A 22513-nucleotide genomic window follows, 5' to 3' on the forward strand; every position below is an offset into this window, starting at 1 on the left:
GCTAAGAAAATTTACCTTTAGAAAATCAAAATAATCGAGTGATGTTCCTTCCTTTTCTGCGCAGTTTTCCAAAAAGAATTAGAAAACAGTCTTAAAGAAAATACGCGAGCTAACTCGTTCAAAATCGTGTTCTATTAAACAATTAGATTATGAGCTCGAGATTTCTATCTAAAAAATAGTGTTTCTGTCGAGGAACTATCGGCTGATAGTTGCCCCGCGGAAATTTGATGTTCTTAATATTTGCCCGAGAAGCGAAGCTTCGAGGGCAAATATGCCAGTTTTAAGAACATCAAATTTACAAGAGGCAACTATCAGACCGACAGTTCCGAGACATAAACACTCTATTGTCTTTATTATTCACCACTAAATTTTCTTCCGCGAGGCAGTTCAAAAATCATCTTGAATTATTTTCAACTTTTTTAGATGAAAGCCGTGACAGCCAAGTGTAAAATTTGAAAAAGAAAATAGACAAAAACCCACTTAATACGATTTCAAATGTTTATCTTCTATAATCCCGCTTGTTTACAGAAAAATTTTCACGGATGAGTACTATCCATCCGGGTATTTTCCTCGGACGGGCACTATAGGCTGAGAGTGTCTCTCCGCGGATAAACACTATCACGTCACCCATCAGTTTAAGCCAATAAGAATCGGAGAATATTTAGTGGCGAACTATAACGCGTGATAGTTGACGAGGGCGCAGCCGAGTCAACTATCGAATAATCTAAATGTTTTAGTTTAAATCTACTAGTCGTTCAAAACTTCATCTAAATCCTCTTCACAGACAGTCCGAAAACTCCAAGAATCGGCCGTCATTTTGTCAACAAGGGGACACTCTACGCTACTCACTATCTATCACAGAACAGGTAGTGAGTAGCGTAGCCAATCAGAGAACGGCATTCGTTATAGAACGCGAGTAGATCTATACTAAAACTCGATAGAAACACGGTACATGTTTTTACATCCCCGTGTTTTACAGAGTTATAAAATACTTTGGAAATTTGTGGAAGACTGTGGAAATACTTGCCTGAGGCTAGTTTTTCCACAACTTTTAAAGATCTCCCAAACTTCTACATGTGTTCCTCCATACACGTAGCAAGGTAGACTCGTTAAACATGTTTACCCTTTCTTAAAGTGCCCATAGTTTTTTTGTCATCTAAAATTCCACATCCAAAACAGGATTTTCTATGAAAATAAATTTAATTTGAACTAAACGTGAATTTTTGTGTGTTTTTTTTTTTTCAAAAACGCTCGAATTAGCCACCATTTTGGCACACCACACGCACTAATCTTCTCTCTGTTGCAAAGAGAAGACTCTGTTGTTGTCTTCTCTCTGTCGCTTTCCTGATCACCTGTAGGGGTGCATCAATTAAGAAAGATCGGCGATAAATCTCAAGCAGTTTAAGACCCAAGTACGGAGGCTAGATCTAGGCAACATCCTAGATGGATGTAGTGGCTGTCATCTTTGTAACTCATAATTTTAATTTCTCTTGTAGGACCTTTCTGTATATTGTTTTTAGATAGTTCTAGTTAGGTGTCCCCTATTAGCAGTAGGGATTCTCCACTGCTAGATGTAATTGACAAGATAATAAAGTCATTATTGTTATCGTAATTAAATGTAGAATTTAAAAATAATCATAAGAACAAATCCATGTTTAGCGCGTTAATTTTTTTTTCGGAGAACTTCCTTTTTTACGTAGACTTTCAATTGAGAAAATAAAATGAGCACTTTACTAGATCCTTGCCCTTGATATCAGTCAGAAATTCTCCTCACTGGGGTTTAAATATATTTGTTTCAGTGCTTTTTGAAAGACATTGTGACACACCGGAATTAGGGCAGTCTTCCCTTGGTGATAAATGGCTATTTCAACATGCCAGGAACCAACATGGTTACGGAACCAGATATGCATGAACTAAGCTTGAGAGCAAATATAGGACAACGGAGGATTTCTTTCATGCCAATCGATGGAAAAATACCCCAGTTCATTTCAATGAGCTTAGTTTATTTACGTTTTCTAAAAAAAAATTAAACAGAAGGTGACGTTATGTCTTTGACACAGGCATACTCAGAAAAGGTGCTCCGATCTCTAGTCCAGATGCTCCACCACTGAGCTACAGGAGGCTCATGGGATCTAAGGTCATTAATTAAACTAAATTAATGACATACACTGTAGTATGGTGTGGTAAGGTATGGGATAGTGTGACGTAAAGCACGGCGTGTGGTGTGGTGTGGTGTGGTATGGTATGAACACTGAACGAGAGATATGTGTTATCTTTACAATTTATGACGCGATTTGTAATTATAAAATAACTGAGCTAGTACGCGCGTTCTCATTGGTCGATAGGTGTGTTTAGATGAAAGTATGTAAACAAGGTTGTGACGTTTAAGATTCGCACGTATTTTTGAGAATTATTTTGTAAAAGCAATAGAGTACTTTTTCCATGTTTTCCTAGCCTCCTCTAAACACTCGAGGGGGGGGGGGGAGGGGGGAGAATCCCCGAGAGTTATGCCAACCCGAGACGTTGTCGAGCGGGCTTTGCATAACTGTCTCGAATTCTCCCAACCCTTCTCGTGTTTACAGGAAGCTATGTGAACACGAAAAAGTGCTCTATTGCTTAAATATCAATAACTTAACGGCTATTAACCTAAATTAACCCACAATATAAACGTGCATATTTCAACCAACTAAAGACAAAAGGGAATGGATTGTATATTTTCCAATATATTCCTTAACAGACATTTTTTTTAGCTCACGATACAACACCAAATGAGCGGTGTTTTGTATTTGACTTTAGAAATACAGGACATTTTCGTGTTCTTATATCGACAAAGAAACACTAGAGGAATTTCGGAAAATGAAAAACGAAGTAGCTGGAGCGAGTGCTCCAAAACGCATTTCACGTTCTTAGAAACGTTCGCGAAAGTATCAATGATGAGAAACAAACGAACGAGAGTGAAAGTTAGCACTCACATCGAATCATATCGAATAGGCATATTTTTATTATTTACTCTAGCTTTAGCTTGGTATGTCCTTTATAATGTAACTGTTAGAGTTTAAAAATGTTCTCATTAACAGCGTCTATGATTCCAGTGTCCCAGAAAATAACAATAAAACAATGATTGTAGTAATACGCGTGGAATCCTGATCTCTTAAACTCCTCGATAAGTCGAACAAAAAGTCGCTTCTCTTGGATTTGTTTCACTGTCATCTTCCCCCAATGTTCCAACCGAACTCCCGCATTTTCGAACCACTCTTCGTTTCTCTAAGAGTTTCGGGATTCTTTCTGGGCACTGTAATACAAAATCGTTTTGACAACCCGATACAACTCAACCAGGAGACGAAAACATTATTCATTTTCTCTCAAAGCCTCAAATTGTTCACAAGTCTTGGTGTTAGACATAATCAGGAGCCATAATCGGGGACGGAGACCGTAAGTCTTGGGATCCGCGCGCACCTATGATATGGGACAATTTTTCTATTTTTAGAACAAATTGCGCCATCCTGACGTCATATATCCGCGCGGATTCACGCACATGTCCGGGGCTCTCGCGTGGATGTTGTCACGTTGCGTGATCAAATGGTGAGAGTTGAGAGATTCTCTTGCGCATTTTTCACAGCGATGGCAGGGAATAAGGCAGGGAATACGAACCAAGGCACTTATATGTAGTTTTATGCTCTGAACTAACGGAAAAGGTGGGTTTTTCATGGTAGAAAACAAGACTTTAATCTCGCGCTGGAAATGAATAATAAGATCTGCTCACGCTAGTTGTAAGCTTACGCGTATGTTTTTGCGTTTGTTCTGACTTAAGAATATAGCAAGAAAACTCTCTACTCTGGTATCGAGTTAATTTGTGAGTTTCTCAGACAATGGTTAATCATTACCAAAACCTGTTTTGATGGTTTCTTATTGTTTCTGCTTGTTTGGTGAGTTTGCAAAAGTTCAGTGAAAGGAAAGTCTGACGCGTACAATTAGCTCATTTGCATAGTGCAGCTCGTGCACTTTCAAGTCCGAGTCGATGTTTTCAATTGTCAACAAATCTTGACAAAGATTTCTTTCGTTATCTTTTGTGCTGAGATGCTGCAACAAATTTCACGAACGCAAAAAAGGCTACTAACATCATGTGTGTTTCTTCAACATAAGCATAGTGAAGTTTTACACTGCAAAAATGAAAATAGACAAGGAGTTTTGATAACTCGATCAACAAAATCGAAATCATTATTCCAAGTTGATTAAAGAAAGCGTCATCGTAACTTTGGTGATTATTTCTGCTTTATTCACATATTTTCAGCTAAGCTTAATATGTTCTCAAACATTTATCAATCTTAAACACATTGAAAAACTATAGAGCTATTGTTTGAGTTCGATGTACGCTCTCACACGACAGTGCGATGGAACTTCGGTGCAATTTGTCATGTTTACTGGCTGCACAAAACACGCATCGGCGGGCGCTCTCATTCATCGACAACAGAGAATTTACTGGATTTTTGCACGAATAAAACTGAGAAGTATCTACGGACGTAAAGTTATTACGCCTTGATGAAACATCAAGCGCTGCTTACAATTCAAGCGAAACTCAAACTAGGAATTATTTTGTTTTACTTTTCGGTCGCGATAGACTGACAAATTCCTTGCAAGCGTGTGGCAAGAGGAGCTAGCAAACTATGAAGTCCTGAAGCTCTGCTATATCTAAATATATCCAGCTAGTTTTTTGCTGTGTAATGGAAAAGCTGTTAATCTTCAACATATGTGAAATTTAAAGTGGAGTAATGTACACCTCATGTAAAAGAAGCATCCGTCGGAACACAATTTGGTCAGCGATATATATAAGCTTACAGCGGAACATAACTAAATTCGACACTGTCTTACTTCACTCAAACTGGAGCAGCTTACGACGAAAATACGTAAGCAAAATTCCAACAGACGTAAACGCGTTGAGTTGTGGGTCAAAAACATGAAAAATTTCGGGAATTTCGGACGCCATTTCCCCCGCGCGACATCCGCAAAAATCCTCGCAGCATGTACGCGCGTGTGCCGCAGGTGATGGCGCAATTTGTTCTAAAAATAGAATTATTGTCCCATATCATGGGGACAACCCCAATACTTGAAATGGCGCGCGCTTACGGTCTCCGTCCCCGATTATGGCTCCTGACATAATATAATATCTTCACATTTTCTCTTATTTCCTCACATACATGTTAAATTGTATCCTAAGTGAAATGAAAAGAAATATATTTAGATAACTATAAATTATAGTCTCGTAAAGATGTGTACATTCATCTTTTTTGAATTACTTACTAAAACAACCATGTAAAATTATAACTCAATATTAATATGTCGTAGATTAAGACTTGATTCACTGTTTCTTCTTGGCATCAATTGCCACGCCCTTCTTGGCCCACTCTTTGGTCTGCAATGATGCCAACATAAAGTGAGCCACATCAGCTCGTGGAACTGTTCCGTAACCCTCTGGCACAGACTGTCCTTCAGCTAACAGATAATTGGCGGTTATGGGTTCTGCAAATTGGCACACATTAACTTAGAGCTTTGTGATGCAAATCGAATTCTAACTTATTTAATCTCAGGAGAAAAATTGTATAACGTTGCTTTGCGGCCTTGTTAGGTTGGATAGTCCGCAATTTGTTAATCATTCAACAAATGTAAATGACGAATAGGAAATAAAATAAAATGACTATAATGAGTACATGGTGAAGCCGTCATTGAATAAAATCATTATAGATACGTTTCAGTTGTAACTTTTGCGGTGAAGAATTTTACTTCTTTAATGGTTGATTCCTTCACCCAGCAATGCGGTATACGTCACAGAAACCGTCTGTATGAAGTATCGCTGGGATTTAAAGTGTCACCCCACCCCCCACCCCTCCTCCTTTCACTTACACCCCAATCAGGCGACACGCCAAGCAATGTAGAAGAATAATTGTTAACATCGCTGCAAATACAATTGTCTGGTACCTTCAGACAAGCAAGGAGGTCTCACAATAGTGTAACAAAGGTTCGACTTCATAACGATGTTCTCCATTAGTGCCATATCAGGCATAAACGATCGTGCTAATGGTCGTACTAGCCAGTCCATCCATATGGGATTTGACGGATCTTTCTGAGTATAAACACCAGTAAGGCAAAGAAGCCTCTCCACGCCTGACCTAGTGGAAACCAAACCGAACAACAAGAGTGAGATGATTTTTCGCAACGTGCAGAAACGGTGCGACATTAAACTCTTGTCATCACCACCATCTCATGCATTGGATTCTATTAATTACCAATCTCAAAACGATGCATTTTTCTTTAGTCAGTCCGGTTTATCTAGTTAAAGTCGGGATGAAAAGAAATACTTTGCCGACCGCCTCAGCTTTCATAGTGCCTCTCCTCACCTAGAAGTACAGTGGACACTAGACTAAGAGTAGTCCCTCTTTCGCTAAGTCCGTCGTACGTGACGCGAAAGAAAAACGCGAGACAAAAATGGCCGCGCGAAATCCTGGAGGCGAGGAGCGTGCGAAAGGAGGGACTACCGCCTAAGCCCAAGAGTTTGAATTATGCGTTGCTCTCACAACGCAAAAATATGATTGGCTTTTGTTAGGAGCGTTGACAACGTCTTGTCAGCATTCGAGATACGTGTGACGTCTTGCAGGAATGTTTTGGAACCGGAGCAAATCGAAGCGGTACCAGAGCAAATTGAAGCGTTGGAATCGCGCACTCCTCGCCCCCAGGATTTCGCGCGGTCATTTTTTTTTCGCGGTTTTCTTTCGCGTCAAGCACGACGGACTAAGCGAAAGAGGGACTACTCGTAGTCTAAGTGGAAACCCGTTTATCTGGCAACCGACGAGCCAGAAGAAACTGGCCGTATGAACCGGCTGGGCGTTTTAAAGGGGTTCTTCAAATAAGGAAATGACTGACTGAGCGTTTGTTCGGGCCAGTATAACGTGAATTGTTTAATAAGAGAGCTAATATGAAAACATCAAACTCAAACCTATGATAAGAAATTTAATTACTTTTCCATTGCTGTTGTTATGGATGTCATTGACTTGGAGTAAAGAGTTGTTGGTGTGAAGAATGTTCCATTTTGAAATCCCAGACATGAAAGCACAGCATTCTTGCCTTCAAGAACTTGAACTAAGGACTCTGGATCAAACACATCTCCCTGAACTACGTTAAGATTTGTATCCCTGTGAAAGCAAAAATCATTGAGACACTGTAGACTACGAGTAGTCCCTCTTTCGCTTAGTCCGTCGTGCGTGACGCGAAAGAAAACCGCGAGAAAAAAATGGCCGCGCTAAATCCTTTCGCGCACTCCTCGCCCCCAGGAATTCGCGCGGTCATTTTATTCTCGCGGTTTTCTTTCGCGTCAAGCACGACGGACTGAGCGAAAGAGGGACTACTCGTAGTCTAGAGACATTGGGGTTAACCAAATACCTTTTCGCTGAGCCATTGGCATACATCCCGAATTATCGGCAGCTCTTCTGCTACCTTAAAAATATTCATGAACAGCAGCCGCAAATTCAGTATTTCTATGTATTTTTTAGGTTAGATACAATTGTTTTTTGTTAGCGTTTTTCATAACTTGATTAAATTCACACTATGAACAATGTCGCAAATAAACATAAAGCAACGAAATAGTCTCTTATTTTGGAGCATTACGTCGTTTAGGTATATGTAGCAATGCAGCGTCATAAGAAAGGTTAAATTCACGTATTGCATTGAATAACAATAGCACTATTTGTTTACCTTCCTTTGACGAAACCGGCTTAAAATAGCCTTGACGTATGCAAACGACTCTACTTTGCAATACCTTATTTCTGCTGATTTGCGTTGTGAGTTGCACTTTTCGTTGCTATTGACTCGAAAACTAACAGATAACAGTTTAAACTGGGAATTGTGGTTTGAAAATTCTTACGAACACTTCTTTAACAGTTAAGGACACCTTGGCTTGCATTGAACTGCATTTCGGCTGGCAATTAATATGCAGTATTTGCAATTGTTACGAACCCTTACAACGTGAATAAATGTACACACTGCCACTTCTATCTCCAAATATCACGATATAGAGCAACACGTCCCTTTGGATATTGCCAGTAAAACGTTACACTTAAGCAGAAATGGAGGTGTCGAGAAACGGATGACGGAAAAAAACATTGCGCTTTTTAAGTAGAAATAACACAGGTAGGCCATAGGTACAAACGAAGTCCTACGAAACAAGACACCTACTTGATATAAAATTTCTCTGGGCTTCTTACAACAGCTGTGACAGAGTGACCTTTTTTGAGAGCCTGTTGCACCACTTGATGTCCAGTTTTTCCTGATGCGCCGAGGACAACCAGCTTAGGAAAGAGTAATTCTGTCTCCGCCATGATTCAACAACGTTAACACGTATGAGTAAAAATTATACGACTCAACAGTATATAACCCAACCATGTATGAATATGCATGATGAACTGATCACAACAACACGTTCTGCTGAGCTGTTTGTTTTGCATGATAATTAGCGATTCGTGCGTGCGCTTGAACATGTGTCAGTTGGCGTGTTAAGAAATTAAGATGTTCTAATCACCTTTAAGAATCTAATGCGATGTAAAAAGCTTGAAATTTCAATTAGAGCATAGTTTATTGAAGACCTTTAAAGGTATGTCGAACATTTCCATGTAGATACATCACAACGAACTTGGGCTTCGGGACGGTTTTCCATGAATACGAATTGACAGTTAGAAATGGACAGTTCTACATTAAGCTTCCTTCAGGCGAATATTATTCCGTGTGCATCACATAAAGCCTGCATGTGCTTTCCAGGTTAATATTTTCCGATCCAAAAAGAAATAAGTTATTGTCACGCGACAAGTTGAATTACTTCTAACCGCAACATTGGTTTGGCGTGACACCAAGTCTCCGTACGCCTCGTGCCCTTGATTGAAAGACAAAAAGGAAACCTACATGTGAAACAAATAAGATCGCTCAACATCGACTTGATTTTCTTTATTTAACTACATTGTACACCACCGCCTAAATTGTGACATTTATTCCTTCACGTTGAAGGATTAGCCCACCTCCCTCCGATCCAGACAAAAGCAGCTGGGACACTTGAGTTGGATCTACGTATCCCAATCCTCCCTAATTAATGTTAGAAAATGTCGTGTTGTTGTTTATTTGCAAAAGAGAAAAAAAAATAAGGAATTGAAATGTTCATTGTGAGTGGGATGGAGGGGAGCAATTTTCTTGGTGTGCCGACATTTTGTCCGGGATTGAAGGTTTGCCTCCGTTTTACACCACTGGCGACTACGAACACCTCCAACACTCCTTCGCGTTTAATTTCCAAGGATTTCATGTATTTCTTGGTTTTGTTGGAAGTTTATTTGGATTCTAAAATAAACTCAGTTGAGCTAATGAAGTAGCTAACTGCCATGCAAAGGTAAAAGTTGATCACTAACGAGCGAATTTGTCAAGCACCCTGAAAGGTAGGACTAGCCTCCTCGGCAGTGCATATTGGGAACCCCCTCCCTCTCCTTGCCTCTCTTGTAATCCCCACCCCATTATATATTATGTTTTCTTGGATAGAAAAATTCCTGTTCCTCAGTAAATACTATGTATGGTGACCAGAAGACCAAATGCGTTCTGTGTAGTGGATATTCTAACTTGTGTTGGTACAAGGTGTGATAGTGAGTTGGTACGGGAAGTTGGTCCACGTGAAAATAATTCATCTTCTGCTGCTGTCGATTTTTTGGACCTAACTCCAACAAAAAAGGCTAAAAAAGGTCTGTGTTTTCCTCTTTCACAACACAATAAAACCAAAATTATGTCACATATTTATTTTTTATTAATTTACAAGGCTTTAATAAAACGTGAACAATATGAGTTGATCAAAGCTTTCGTTCAATATATCTATCTTCATTTCGCGAGAGCTAAACTTCTTAACTAATTCACGCCACGAACTTACGTTTTTTTCTTTCAACACTCATACAAACTAGTCAAGTATATTCTCATTTTCAAAGTAAGTTCCAAAGTTTTACAGATTTGTCCAAAGTTATTCGGGATCCTTTGTTTTTATTTTGTATTATCTAAAGGAAGGTATTACAGGACTAACGTCTTCGTTGTTTTCGTTTATATAACTTTAGGGCACTGATCTAATTGTTTAGTGCTATCCTAACAGGGCCAAAAAAAAATTATTCAATTTTCTTTTTCGTCAAACAATTATAAATACTACATCTAAAGAGATTCAATTTTTTATCAGAAACAATCCAGGTCGGTGTAATGCAAGTCATCAAAATCGATTAAAGCCGAGGCTTCAAACAGTTTTTGAAACCTTGGCAGACTGTAATCATTACAAATTTAACCAAAAAAAACCTTCATCAAATATTTATATCCAATTAGTATAGGTAATCATACGGTTTCGAGTTCAATTTGGAATTAATTTGCACGAGTGAGTTTTTCGAAAAACTGAAATTGCACGAGCCGCTTCGGCGAGTGAAATTTCAGCTTTTTGAAAAACTCACAAGTGAAAATTTATTCCAAATTGAACGAGAAAAACCGTATGATTACTTATTAATAATATAAACATGAAAAATTCGCGCGGAGGAAGTGCCGGAAGATCTTTCTTGAAGCCACGTTTTCTCATTTGAGAAAACGTTTTTCAAAGTTTCCGCACAAATTTTCGTCATAATTTTACGTGATGTCATTGGCTTAAAAAAATTTCGTATTGTCTTTCAGCCCATCATAATCTAGAATTACGATGTGTAATTTGCACTGGTGTTACACTTGAACTGCACTGCTCTCGGTCAATCAGAATCAAGTAATTTTTTCATGTATATTAGATGCATAACTAATATAAAGTCCATTCCATCTTGCTTGCGAAATTAATATTTGCCTAGCTATTCTTAAAATGCAGATGTATAAGCTTCTAAAAGTATTGCCTAAAGTACGTTTATTATTGCATTTAGGATATGTCATTTATGGAGTCGCATGCATTCATCGCGATTAATATTAAACTGAGACATCTTTCACTAACCACTATTTTAACAACATAAAACTAAACTTAGTGCCAAAACCAATGTTATAACTGCTTATTTTTTAGTAGCAATCCTGACAGCCTTGTTGTCCCACTGATTGGTCTGTAACGATTTCAACATGAAGTGAGCCACATCAGCTCGCGACACTGAAAAGGCTCCCCTTGGCACAGACTGCCCATTAGTCACCAGATAATCATCAGTTAAAGGTCCTAAAAAATAAATAAAAAATTATAACTTTTATGATCCAGCTGGTTCTGAAACAGATCAAACTATATTGGAAATTACGAAAACGCGCGTGTAAGGCACCGCATGGTCCGCATGCCAAAAGTCGAGATACTTTCACGATTCGGCGCATGTCTGAGTGTGGGCTCTTTGGGCTTGTCACGCAATCTTCCTTCCCCCCACGAAGGTCTGCTGAAACTCAGGGCTTTGTACGTAACCCAATCACAACGCACCTCCCGATCAAGACAGTGATCGGACGGCGACGGGCTTTGGACCCGGATAAATTTTGTACGAGACTTTAACGGATAGCAGCGTGGCCTTAAATAGTGTGTGGATATTAAAACCGTCGATTTAAATCCTTATTAACAAGAAGCTGTAGAGTCTTTCGTGAAGAAAAAGAAGGACGCGCTTGTACGCAGACATTCGTTTTTACTACATAATGATCCGGCGCTGACTGGCTCTAAAGTAACTGACATCCTGGTGATCTTCAGCTGATCTTTACGAACAAAGGGAAAGGAAAGTGCCATTTGTTTTACCACAAGATCGTGAAGGAGGAGGATTGCGTGACAAGCCCAAAGAGCCCAAAGAGCGCCACAGATGGCTAGGAACAGGCTAACAGTAGTATACGTACCTGTTGTAATGATCAAACTGTTTTTTGAACATATCTGCTGTAGTTTTTGGAATAAAAATGTAATCCCAGTCTGCCTGTTCAATAAGTCTTAAACCTAGACCTATGCAAGTAGATCTTACTGGTTCTAACCATTCAAAACATATAAGCAAGTGACATAACTGTTAATTACCATGGTGAAAAATTGAACAGATGTAAATTGGGCTGTACCTTGAGTCAAAAATGGAAGCCTCACCAAAGTGTAGCAAAGATTCGAGTTCATTACTATGTTCTCCATCGCCATCAAGTCATTCAGACGGGATCGTACCAGTTTTCTTAATAGCCATTCCATCCACCCGGGATCTATGGGATCTTTCTGAGCAATAACACCAGACAAACCAACTAATCTCTTAATGCTCGACCTAGTGGAGGCAAAAAACCCATGGTTAATGACTTCAACAGTTGCCAAAAAAGTTAAAAATACAAATGAATCTGTTTTACCCTCTTCTGGAATCAAATTTGTAAAATAAAATCTCAGATGAGGAGAATGTTTGAATTGAAATATTGCATTCAGTTCAACCACAATTCATCAGTTCGTTGATTTATTTCAGGTTTTATGCTCAATACACTGCAACACAATTTTAAGCCAAGAACATGTTTCAATTTTCAATTATAAAAGGTTCTTAGACACAAGGTTCTTATATGGATGCTAACTTTGCTAATGAGAATCTTACATAAAATGTTCAAATCAAATATAATTTTATAGTTACCTTTCTGCTGCTGTTATTATGGATGTTATTGACTTGGAGTAGAGTGTTTTTGCTCCTACTTGAAAACCTAGACATGACACCACAGCATTCTTACCCTCAAGAATTGGAGTTATTGAATCTGCATCAAACACATCTCCCTTAACTACCTCAAGATTTTCATGCCTGCAAAAGTCATGAAAATGATTGAGTGGTGTTACTGTGCATCTAATGTCACAGGCATACTTACAGACATGAGAACCAATCATATTTCTGAGCAGAAACAAATAATAGCAATTTCTAATCAAAGTTATTTCTTTACTTAATATTGACTGCTTCTGGCAAATGACCTGCATTTTGAATATAATTAGTCCTCGTTGCATTAAATTTTTATCCTGGCTTAAAAAAAAACAACAAAGGTGTAAGAATAGGCATGGACTAGGTGGGACATTGTTCATCAAGAACAATTTAAGTTAAGTACTCTTAGCTCACTATGTTTAACTGCTAATTCTCACAGATCTTAGGGGAGTTTGCATTTACTTAGGTTGTTTTCCTAGAGCTCAATCAGTTTCAGCTAACAAACTGTTAAATTAGTGTGACCTTACTTAAGCTGGAATTTCTCTAGGTTCCTCACGACAGCTGCGACGGAATGACCTTTTGCCAAAGCCTGTTGAACCAGAAGAAGTCCAGTCCGTCCTGTGGCGCCAAATACTGCGAGCTTAGGAAACAGCAACTCTGCAGCCGCCATGTTTGATTAAACAACATACATGGGTTGTTCTTACATGAAGTATACATCCCTCACAACACTGAATCATTTATAGCCATGGCGGTTGAATTGCTATTTCCTAAGTTGGCAGTTTTTGGCGCATCAGGACCAACGGGTCGTCTTGTGGTACAACAGGCATTGGCCAAGGGTCATGTGGTTTGCGCTATTGTTAGAAGTCCCGAGAAATTCGACTTGAAGTAGGTCATTATATCTTCCATCACTGCTTTCAGATTTCGTGACTCGAACTGTGAAATATGGGAGGTTTTCTAAACACCTTGTTAACAGTATTAACAATGCAAACGACAATGAAAAGGAGTTAATTTTATTTTCTTAGACAAAAGTCAGAAGATTTCTGTTACGAACAGCGACTGAGTGTCCAGATTATGTAAAATTAAAATGTAAATAGCTTTCATTCGAGTCAAACGTAGACAGATAATATTTTTCTTTGTTCAGAACTTGTCATTCGCTGGCGAACATTCATCTTACCTTTCGTATCGTATTAGTCGATCTTTAAATGAGAGTTTGTGTGCCATTTCCTGTATCGCGAAATGAGTTGTTCGCCCAGTACTCAGTCTGAGCAATCAGCAGCGCTTATAGAATAAATTAGCGCATCTAAACAAACTATGTCACGCAACCACGAAAACAACAGGTCGCGGTATTCATTAATACTCAATAATTTCGCTTTAGTGTATCTGTAGTCTCTGTTGTTAATTATTATTTGTAATATCGTTAGTTTATTAGTTGTCTTTAGTCATCGTTGTCAATTCTAGTCTCTTTAGTTCTCTTGTTACCTTCAGTTGTATTTAGTTGTACCTAATTGTATATTAATAACTCGTCCAAACATGACCCGCCTAGATTAGCTCAGCTATCCCCGGGCATGTTACAATTGTAATTTTAATTTGATAGCAAATAAAATGTCTGTCTGTCTGTCTGTCTGTCTGTCTGTAGAAATCGTATAACAACCCGTAACCTTTGGCGTTTGAATATTTGAGGACTCCACACTCAAACGTTCTCAAAAAATATGTCTCGCTCTGAATTTGTCCTATGCATTTTGTTATAACAGGCATGAAAAACTTGAAGTCATTAAAGGGGATGTTTTCAATGCAGAATCACTGGTTCCTATCCTGCAAGGTAAAGATGCCGTGTTATCTTGTCTTGGAGCGCATGGCACAAGCGTCTTCAAGCACACTACACTATACTCCGAGTCAATGAAAGCAATAGCATCAGCTATGGAAAAGTAAGTTTACTTTTTTGTAGTCAAAGTTACCGTTAAACATAGGGCTGTGGTATGAGCTGTGTTCCTTAGTTGCATCGTATTTTTGCCTTCAGTTTGCTAAGCTTGCTTCATTGTGTTGAAATAGAAAGAAAAAAAAAAGCTAAACGTGATGGAAACAAAGAAATATTAATTGGAAAGGAAAAGAAATAATGAGTAAATGATTCAAGATTTTGTTTCAATTTGGATTTCATGACATCCTTTCACAACTGAAATAAAAGTTTATGACTGTAATATACTCCCATTCTTCCAATAGCGACACCATTTATTAAATAAAGTAGCAACATAGCCGATTGGAACCCATAAAGGCTTTAATATACCGATACAGAACTTCAGTAGTTTCCATTTCTTTACATTCTTTCCATTCCTTGACATTCTTTCACAACTGAAATAAAGGTGAATGACTGTAATATACTTCCATTCTTCTAATAGCGACACATTTATTAACTTAAGTCGCAGCATAACCGATTGGAATCCATAAAGGCTTTAATTAACAGATAAAGAAGCCCCGACTGTGCTCTGTTCTGTTGTAAAGCACGCAGGAAGCGGTAGAGCACGAAAGAAGTGTAGGGGAAAGCACGAGACGTAGTCGAGTGTTTTTCCCTACTTCTTGAGTGCTCTACCGCTTCCTAAGTGCTTTACAACAGAACAGAGAACAGTCGAGGCTTCTTTATTTGTTTTATGATAAAGAATCAGATAATTTCCCCACGCATTCGGCTGAATTTTCAAACCAAGCTTTATTTTCCAAACGAGCAAAAGTGGCGTCAGCCGTGTACTGTTCTCTGATAAAGCACGCTAAAATAAGCCAATCACAATCCTTGTTAGAATTGTTCAAATAATTTGATTGGCTAACGAAGCGACAGCTGTCAATCACAAACTGGACTTCAGCTAAGCTTTCAGTTTCGAGAAGTTTGAGCGGCTTTCGAGAGAAGAACGATGCCTTCAAAGTTCGCTTTTAAGTTAATTTTTAAATACGGATCTCAAGGCAGGTAAAGGTTTATAGTCCAGAGGAATCCGGCCGTATTGTGGCCCATGAAAACGAGCACTTTTCCAGTGGAAATTACGAAACGCGGAGCTCAAAGCTTGTGGATGAAAGTGCGAAATGCCGGGTTGAATTTAAAGGAGCTACAGTTATTTACGGCTTGTAGCTGCATGCAGCAAGATTGCCCGAACTAGCGTAAAAGTTAGAAAGACTTAACGGCTCCCACTGGTTCTACTTCGAGCACAGAAGAGAATATCAGAACAAGTTTTGCACTGACCACTCGTCGGTTTGCTTCGCTGAGATGACCGGAGAACGAGCGTTACTACACTGCATGTAAGTGTTGTTTGAGCAAATGAGCATTTTTAATTGTAAATTTACAAAAATAAAGCTTCTCATCATAAACAGAGACAGTTCAATTGTTTTCTGTCGTTGTTTTACTTCTTAGTATAATTTCTGCCTTCGTAACAAAATTAATGTCTTTATCGAAGCACTGTTTAGGTTGAGAATTTGTGTATTTCGCTACAGCTGTACATGTTTTGTCGGCGGGAATCTAGCAAAACTTGTTATTTTAGTACAGTTTTAACACTACTGTTGCTAACAATGGTCTCTGTGAGCCATATTTACTGCAGAAAAATAGCTCGCTTCCAGTGCGTTTGTCTGAGTCACAGGGGATGTTTAATTTGGGTCAAATTTGTCAAAATTCCGAAGCAAAAATTTGGAAGCCAACTTACCGTCATCAACCCGTGCTCTGTTCTCTGATAAAGCACGCTGTTTCAGCCAATCAGATCGCGCGTTATATGGAAACTTTATTATAATATACTGATACAGAACTTAAGTAGTTTCCATGTGACCAAAATCCCAAACAGGAGAGAGAGAGTCCCTTGACATACGAGGAATCATCTACTGATCCAGGGTTTTTATTTTGGTCGAAAAATATCCGGGTCACCTTTAAACTTCTTTGCCACCCGACAAATTTAGATCAGAGGGCCAATGATCAACCAGTCATATTGTTTAATGTCGGTTCAATAGATATATTTCCAAGTAATGGATCGGGCTATGCTCCGAATTATCCTTCAAATAACTCTCCTAACAGGAAATATTTCATTTCTTCTTCTAAGGTTCTTTGCCTTCTTTTTTACGAAACGCCCAAGTATACACTATGTCGGCTCTGAATCAAACCACGCTTGAAGTGTACGGTGTCTTTAGTCTCTGATCGTGGGGCATTCTCAAAGATTGTCAGGTGTAATAAATTCGTTATCAACCAAGCTTGCTCGGCACCGTACTGTGAGAATATCGGTCCCAAGTCTTTTGTATACGGCACTCGATGCACTCGGGTCGATACTCTCCCATTGTTAGCATCGTGCTTGGTTTATATAATCCTTAACTAGTCTAGTAAGATACTCGTCATAGACAGATTAGGCTAACGTATTTACATCCTTGTTGCCACCCATGTGATGATTCATTTGGGAGGTTACAATTGTTCTGTTTGCACATACTCGTACGCAATCATGCTGCGTGTGGCAAATTGCAACCTCCTAAATGAATCATCACATGATCTGAATTAGGTGGCAATAAGGATGTAAACACGTTGGCCGAATCAGTCTATTGCATAGCTGGTTGACTGAGATCATGTACCGTTGCATCATTCAGGACAAACCTAAACAGATTAGTATGTGTTACATCGTGGAGTACTCAGAAGGAACCTGGAAGTCCGAAACTTATGGAATGGTTTTTGAAGCCATTGTTGATGGCCGGGTTCATTCACGATATGGCACTGATGGAAAACCTATTGCTGGAGTCTAAACTCTGCTACACTGTCGTGCGGCCTCCGGGATTGAGCAATGGTGAGTTGAATTGTTATTTTGAGCATGCTGACGTAAATGTAAAGCCCTTTCCCTGTAAAGTGGAGGCGAAGTGCCTCTTGGTTAGTGCGCAGCGGTCCGGGTTCGAGCCCTGGCCGGAGACATTGTGTTGTGTTCTTGGGTAAGACACTTAACTCTCACAGTGCCTCTCTTCACCCAGGTTTACAAATGGATACTGGCGAGTTTAATGCAGGGGGTAACCCGGCGATGGACTAGCATCCCATCCAGGGGGAGTAGAAATATTCATAGTCGCTTCATACTACATAAATCGAGATAAGCTCCGGTCTGATGGGCCACTTAAGCTCACTTAGCTCGTATGCAGACTTTACCTTTTTCAACCTTCTGGAATCCTGTGACGCCAGTCACACTCTGACTTGGCAGGCGTTGAATACGGCAAAAACTTACATATCAGTCTTGTTTGGTATCGCCAAAATGCGTTTTAGTCTGTGTCCCTTTATTAGTATGGGTTTCTTCCAGGCTATATGGTTTGACTCTTAAATAAAGTTTTTGTAAATAAATATTTACCATGGCTTAACCAGACTCGCTTTATACGAAACTGAGCGGGTGCCAAAATTGCAGTTCCGTTTCGGTCAAGAGACACTTTAACTTTGGTATTTTCCAGATCCAGCCAAGAGCGACTATAAAGTGATGGAAGGGCAGTTTGTACCTGGCGCTCCAATGTTCATACCAAGAGCTGATGTCGCAGACTTCATGCTATCGTCACTAGACACTCATGATTGGGACAGAAAGTGTGTGGCCATTGGCAAGAAGGCGTGACACGGAATTTGACTGATGGGACGCGTTGCTAAGTGATTATTTAACACTTTTATAAGGAAAACCCCTTGTGAGTCCCATAGAAAAGTGAAACGCAGGATTAAAAAACAGAAAGCAAAATTATATTTGTGAAAGAGTACATTGTTTGAACATTTTCTCGTAAAATTGTCAGATATACGGTCGAAAATGAAAGTTTGCATGCATTGAAAGAATTGGATACCGGCAAAAATCGGCAGTTTTAAGTGAGTTCCCACGCGTTGGCGCTTTGGGTACATAGCCGATATTACCAGAGAGCAAAAAAGCTGTTGTCGCATGTGATGTCATAATGTCGACGCCAGGGAAATTCATAAGCCCCGAATTTTGTTTGTCAGTGCCTTTGTTTTCAGTTTGGGCTATATGTCTGTCTGTATGTATCATAGATTACTGTACGGTAAAACATAGTCTTACATTACATTTGTGTCGCTGAAGGACGAGACCATTGTAAACCAGACTTGGGCGATGGCCTTTGAATTACAAGGCACGAAGGAAATATTGTATATTAGAAAGCTACAATCAAAACTAAACACAGCTGAAACAAATGTCCTTTCGTAGAATGCACGCTCGAATACTTGAGGATGCATTGAATATGAGCAAGAGTGATGTTTCAATAAATTGAGTATATCTATGGATTTTGGGGATCTCAGGCACTGAATGTCAGTAAATGAAATATAGTTACGTTAATTGAACAGGGGAAGTGTTGCTCTTCCATTACATTTACTGGCGCTTGGCATCTAGGGGGTTAATTGCCCATGCATTTGCCTGGTCCAATCCTTCACATTACGGTTTTAGGAAACATTTCACCACGTGAAATGCAGTGGACTGAAGGTTCAGCCGGGAAAGGGAGTGACGTTTTGGCAAATCGTTGGGGGTATTTGTAAAGTTTCTGATTTAATTATCCAATAAGGGACTGTGCAATAATTACCTGGAGGGGGAAGGGGTTGAAAAATTAGAGGGGGCATAGAAGAAAATGACAACAAGAGAGAGGGGGAGGGGTGGATGTGAAATTTACAAGAGATTGTTCAACGAGGGAAAATTGCCCTCTTCTGAAGAAAGGTCTTTGCAAGAGGTATGTTCCCCGTACAACGTGGACGAGACTGCCTGTAAAAGTTATGTACAGCACCTGGAGTTCCTCGATGCAAAAGCCAAAAAAAGAGTAAGAGAAAGGAACATTCTTCCGCTTATTTCTTGGACAATTGAAAAACATGTAAAAGCGCTTTCCAACTAGCAGCTGAAAATGTATCTAAAGCAAAAAGGTCTTAAGATAAGTGGAAGCAAGGCTGAGTTGATTGATCGAATTCTCACCCACGCACGCGGGAACCTTAGTGCCAGAGATGCTGTAAAAGATGAGGAATCTCCCAATTCATGCGAAGATGACACAACCTCAGAGTCCAGTGATTCTGATGACTCTTCAAATGACTCTTCGGCATACGTCGAAGAGTCATTTGAAGTGATGATAGCGGAGGAAGAACTCCAACAAGTTAACTAGGTATGAGGGAATCAATGGGGGAGACTTTTTTCAAGGGGGCGAGGGGTTAGCCTTAATATTATCATTATGTGAGGGGGGTATGACTTAGTTTTGGGGCATATTTCACCCATTTCCCAGCCTCCCCCCCCCCCCCCGCCTAACCCCTCCAGGTAATTATTGCACAGTCCCCAAAGAAGAAAAAACAGCAACAACAAAATTTGCAAGCTAAAATAAACGATAAAAACCACTTGTTTCGATGTCATCATGACGCCACTGTTAAGGCGATTATGGAAATAACCAACGAGTCATGCATTAAGAAAACGAAGTCAACTATATTTGGAGAAAAAATTAGAAAAATGCACCTTTAATTTTAATTAGACTAGGTTTTAAACGTCTAACAATATCCTGCGCACTAAACCATCAAGCTTAGTGAACGAGATGTTATTCATTTAACGTTTCAAACCTAGCCTAAACGTGCAACCAGATTCCATTCGTGCGAAAGTGTTTATGCTATTCAACTGCATTAATTATGCAAATGTCTAATAAAGGACTCAGAATGTCTCTATAGCAATGACGATAACGTCATGATTATAAAACAATACTTTCAAAGTGAAGCAATTTGTTGTAGTTTTGTAAGGTCGAAAAAACATTAACGAAGTAATACCAAACTAAAAATAAACCGGAAATATTATACACATTATAACAAACTCAGTAAAAGTTAACTGAGAACTAGTTGGACTACTAACGACAAACTTGAAAGGAAAGTAACCACTTCTTTCGGCTTCAACTATACAAATGAATCTGTTTTATATTACCCTCTTCTGGAATCAAATTTGTAAAATAGAAAGATCTTGAAATATTGCATTCAGCTGAACCAAAATTCATCAATTCTTTGATTTATTTCAGGGATTAATTTAGTAAAACGTTTACACTTGTAATCTACAAATCGGACCATTGTATTTACAAGCGCAGACGAAAACGAGTTTCATAAAAATCGTTACAAGTCCAGGTTACAACTGTCCGACTTTTAATTACAGGTGTAGCGCTACACATGCAAAAGATGGTAAGAATCAAATTTAATAAAACTTTTACGAGAGTCCAACTTGTAAATCACAAGTGTAAAATACAAGTCGCAAGTCACTTGTAAACATTGAGTACGACATGTGAAACAGATATTGGAGCGTCAAAACATGTCGTCTTCAAGTGAAGAAGAACTTGACGAGCTCCTGAGACGTCAAATTATCGGCGAAGCTAGGAATTGTTAAGGAAGACAGCTTTTTGACATCGAAATTTAAGGGAAGTTTCGTTTCCCTGTGGACGCCTTCATCCACCTTTTGGAAGATATTAAAATTTGCGTTTGTAAAAATATATGTGCATTCAAGCGGATTTTACAATTGTAAGACTACAACTGTAATTTACACTTGTATCCTGAATCGCAATACACGTGTAAATTCCAGTGTAGGAAATACTTTTATTGAATCTTTTACAAGCAGGACTTTACACGTGAAAATTACACGTGTAAAAACTATAAGTGTAATTTATTTATTGAACTGACCCCAGGTTTTATGCTCAATGTACTGCAACACAATTTTAAGGCACCAACAAGTTTCAATTTTCAATCATAACAGGTTCTTAGACACAACGTTCTTATATGGATGCTAACTTTATTAAGGAGAATCTTACATGAAATGTTCAAATGAAATACAAGTTTATAGTTACCTTTCTGCTGCTGCTATTATGGATGTTATTGACTTGGAATAAAGTGTTTTTGCTCCTACTTGAAAACCCAGAAATGACATCACAGCATTCTTGCCCTCAAGAACTGGAGTTATTGAATGCGCATCAAACACATCTCCCTTAACTACTTCAAGCTTTTCATGTCTGCAAAAGCCAGGAGTCTTCTCAGAATGATTGAGTGGTGTTGCTGTGCATCTAATGTCACAGGACTACTTATAGACATGATAACTTATTGTATTTCTTAGCAGAAACAAATATTAATAATTTCTAGCCAAAGTAATGTGTTTATTTAATATTGATTGGCCGTGGCAAATAACGTGCATTTTGAATCTGATTGGTCTTAATTGTATTGAATTTTGTCCAGGCTTATAATCACAACAATGGTGTAACAATACGCGTAGATAAGCTGGCATATTTGCTCACCAAAAACAATTTAAGTTAAGTACTCTTAGGTCATTATATTTAAGGTCATTCCTCACATTTGCATTGCGCATCCTTACTGCGCATAATTTATGGCGTCATTAGCACGCGCTTGTGCACGCAAATATTGAAAACATGACGGATTTGCCTTGATATTGAGCTCTGTCAGTTGAAAAATGGCTCTAGCTCACCAACGAGCATGGGCACCCCAATTTTTTTTCCAGTCGTTGTAATCAACTAATCATAAGCTTTGCGTGAGAAAAGACTGATCTAATTTCTATTGCTGAAAATTGAATAAATAAGAAAAACAGCACATACACTGTGGTCTTTTCTATTTTGCAGTCGGTAACCACGTCAAGAAATTTGGTTCAAATTTTTAATCAAGGATTTAGCTTTCTGTCTGAATCAAACTTAAACGTTTATTTGTGGTCCGACACAATGCATTGACTGTAGTTTAATGCGTGTTCTTATGAGTCCGGGCTTACAAAGATGTTACAATTACTGGGAATGCGTTCTTATAATAAGCATTAAATAATGCAAAAATGGGGCATTTTCAATGCCTCACTGCTCCTTAATGAGCATGGGCACCCCCCTTTTTTATATCAAAA

General features: G+C 38.9%; 3 protein-coding genes and 1 pseudogene across 5 annotated transcripts in view; 2 read left to right on the plus strand and 2 right to left on the minus strand.

Annotated features, from left to right (window-relative positions):
* LOC145481372 (uncharacterized) overlaps positions 1–22513 on the plus strand; it is a 130674-nt pseudogene that overhangs the window by 93600 nt on the left and 14561 nt on the right. The window lies entirely within an intron of this gene.
* LOC145481375 (flavin reductase (NADPH)-like) lies at positions 2493–8453 on the minus strand. Its single transcript, XM_081459859.1, has 4 exons — positions 8224–8453; positions 7011–7184; positions 5974–6164; positions 2493–5517 (listed from the first exon to the last, which is right to left on the minus strand). The coding sequence occupies exons 1-4, from the start codon at positions 8364–8366 to the stop codon at positions 5357–5359; spliced, it is 669 nt and encodes a 222-aa protein (XP_081315985.1). The 5' UTR covers positions 8367–8453; the 3' UTR covers positions 2493–5356.
* On the minus strand, positions 8598–14403 carry LOC145481377 (flavin reductase (NADPH)-like). 2 transcript variants are annotated; one of them, XM_081459863.1, is made up of 4 exons: positions 13840–14403; positions 12612–12773; positions 12073–12263; positions 8598–11221 (listed from the first exon to the last, which is right to left on the minus strand). In XM_081459863.1, exons 1-4 carry the CDS (start codon positions 13884–13886, stop codon positions 11067–11069), a joined length of 555 nt encoding a protein of 184 aa, XP_081315989.1. In that variant the 5' UTR covers positions 13887–14403; the 3' UTR covers positions 8598–11066. The 2 variants fall into 2 exon arrangements, with proteins under 2 accessions (XP_081315989.1, XP_081315988.1); XM_081459862.1 differs by lacking the exon at positions 13840–14403 and adding an exon at positions 13193–13387 and having other exon boundaries at positions 9783–11221.
* On the plus strand, positions 13359–19892 carry LOC145481376 (flavin reductase (NADPH)-like). Its single transcript, XM_081459860.1, has 4 exons — positions 13359–13550; positions 14417–14590; positions 17259–17452; positions 18093–19892. The coding sequence occupies exons 1-4, from the start codon at positions 13411–13413 to the stop codon at positions 18245–18247; spliced, it is 663 nt and encodes a 220-aa protein (XP_081315986.1). The 5' UTR covers positions 13359–13410; the 3' UTR covers positions 18248–19892.

The sequence above is a fragment of the Orbicella franksi genome, chromosome 3 (genome assembly GCF_964199315.1).
Source record: "Orbicella franksi chromosome 3, jaOrbFran1.1, whole genome shotgun sequence".
Taxonomy (NCBI): domain Eukaryota; kingdom Metazoa; phylum Cnidaria; class Anthozoa; order Scleractinia; family Merulinidae; genus Orbicella; species Orbicella franksi.

Coding starts and splice junctions, on each gene's coding strand:
- LOC145481375 (XM_081459859.1), bottom strand. CDS start 8,366: ATGGCGGAGACAGAATTACTCTTTCCTAAGCTGGTTGTCCTCGGCGCA. Junction 7,185..8,223: donor CCAGAGAAATTTTATATCAA/GTAGGTGTCTTG, acceptor TTGCTTTCACAG/GGATACAAATCTTAACGTAG. Junction 6,165..7,010: donor ATAACAACAGCAATGGAAAA/GTAATTAAATTT, acceptor GGTTTCCACTAG/GTCAGGCGTGGAGAGGCTTC.
- LOC145481377 (XM_081459862.1), bottom strand. CDS start 13,335: ATGGCGGCTGCAGAGTTGCTGTTTCCTAAGCTCGCAGTATTTGGCGCC. Junction 12,774..13,192: donor CTAGAGAAATTCCAGCTTAA/GTAAGGTCACAC, acceptor TGACTTTTGCAG/GCATGAAAATCTTGAGGTAG. Junction 11,222..12,072: donor GCTTCCATTTTTGACTCAAG/GTACAGCCCAAT, acceptor TTTATTTTTTAG/GACCTTTAACTGATGATTAT.
- LOC145481376 (XM_081459860.1), top strand. CDS start 13,411: ATGGCGGTTGAATTGCTATTTCCTAAGTTGGCAGTTTTTGGCGCATCA. Junction 13,551..14,416: donor CCCGAGAAATTCGACTTGAA/GTAGGTCATTAT, acceptor TTGTTATAACAG/GCATGAAAAACTTGAAGTCA. Junction 17,453..18,092: donor GCCTCCGGGATTGAGCAATG/GTGAGTTGAATT, acceptor GGTATTTTCCAG/ATCCAGCCAAGAGCGACTAT.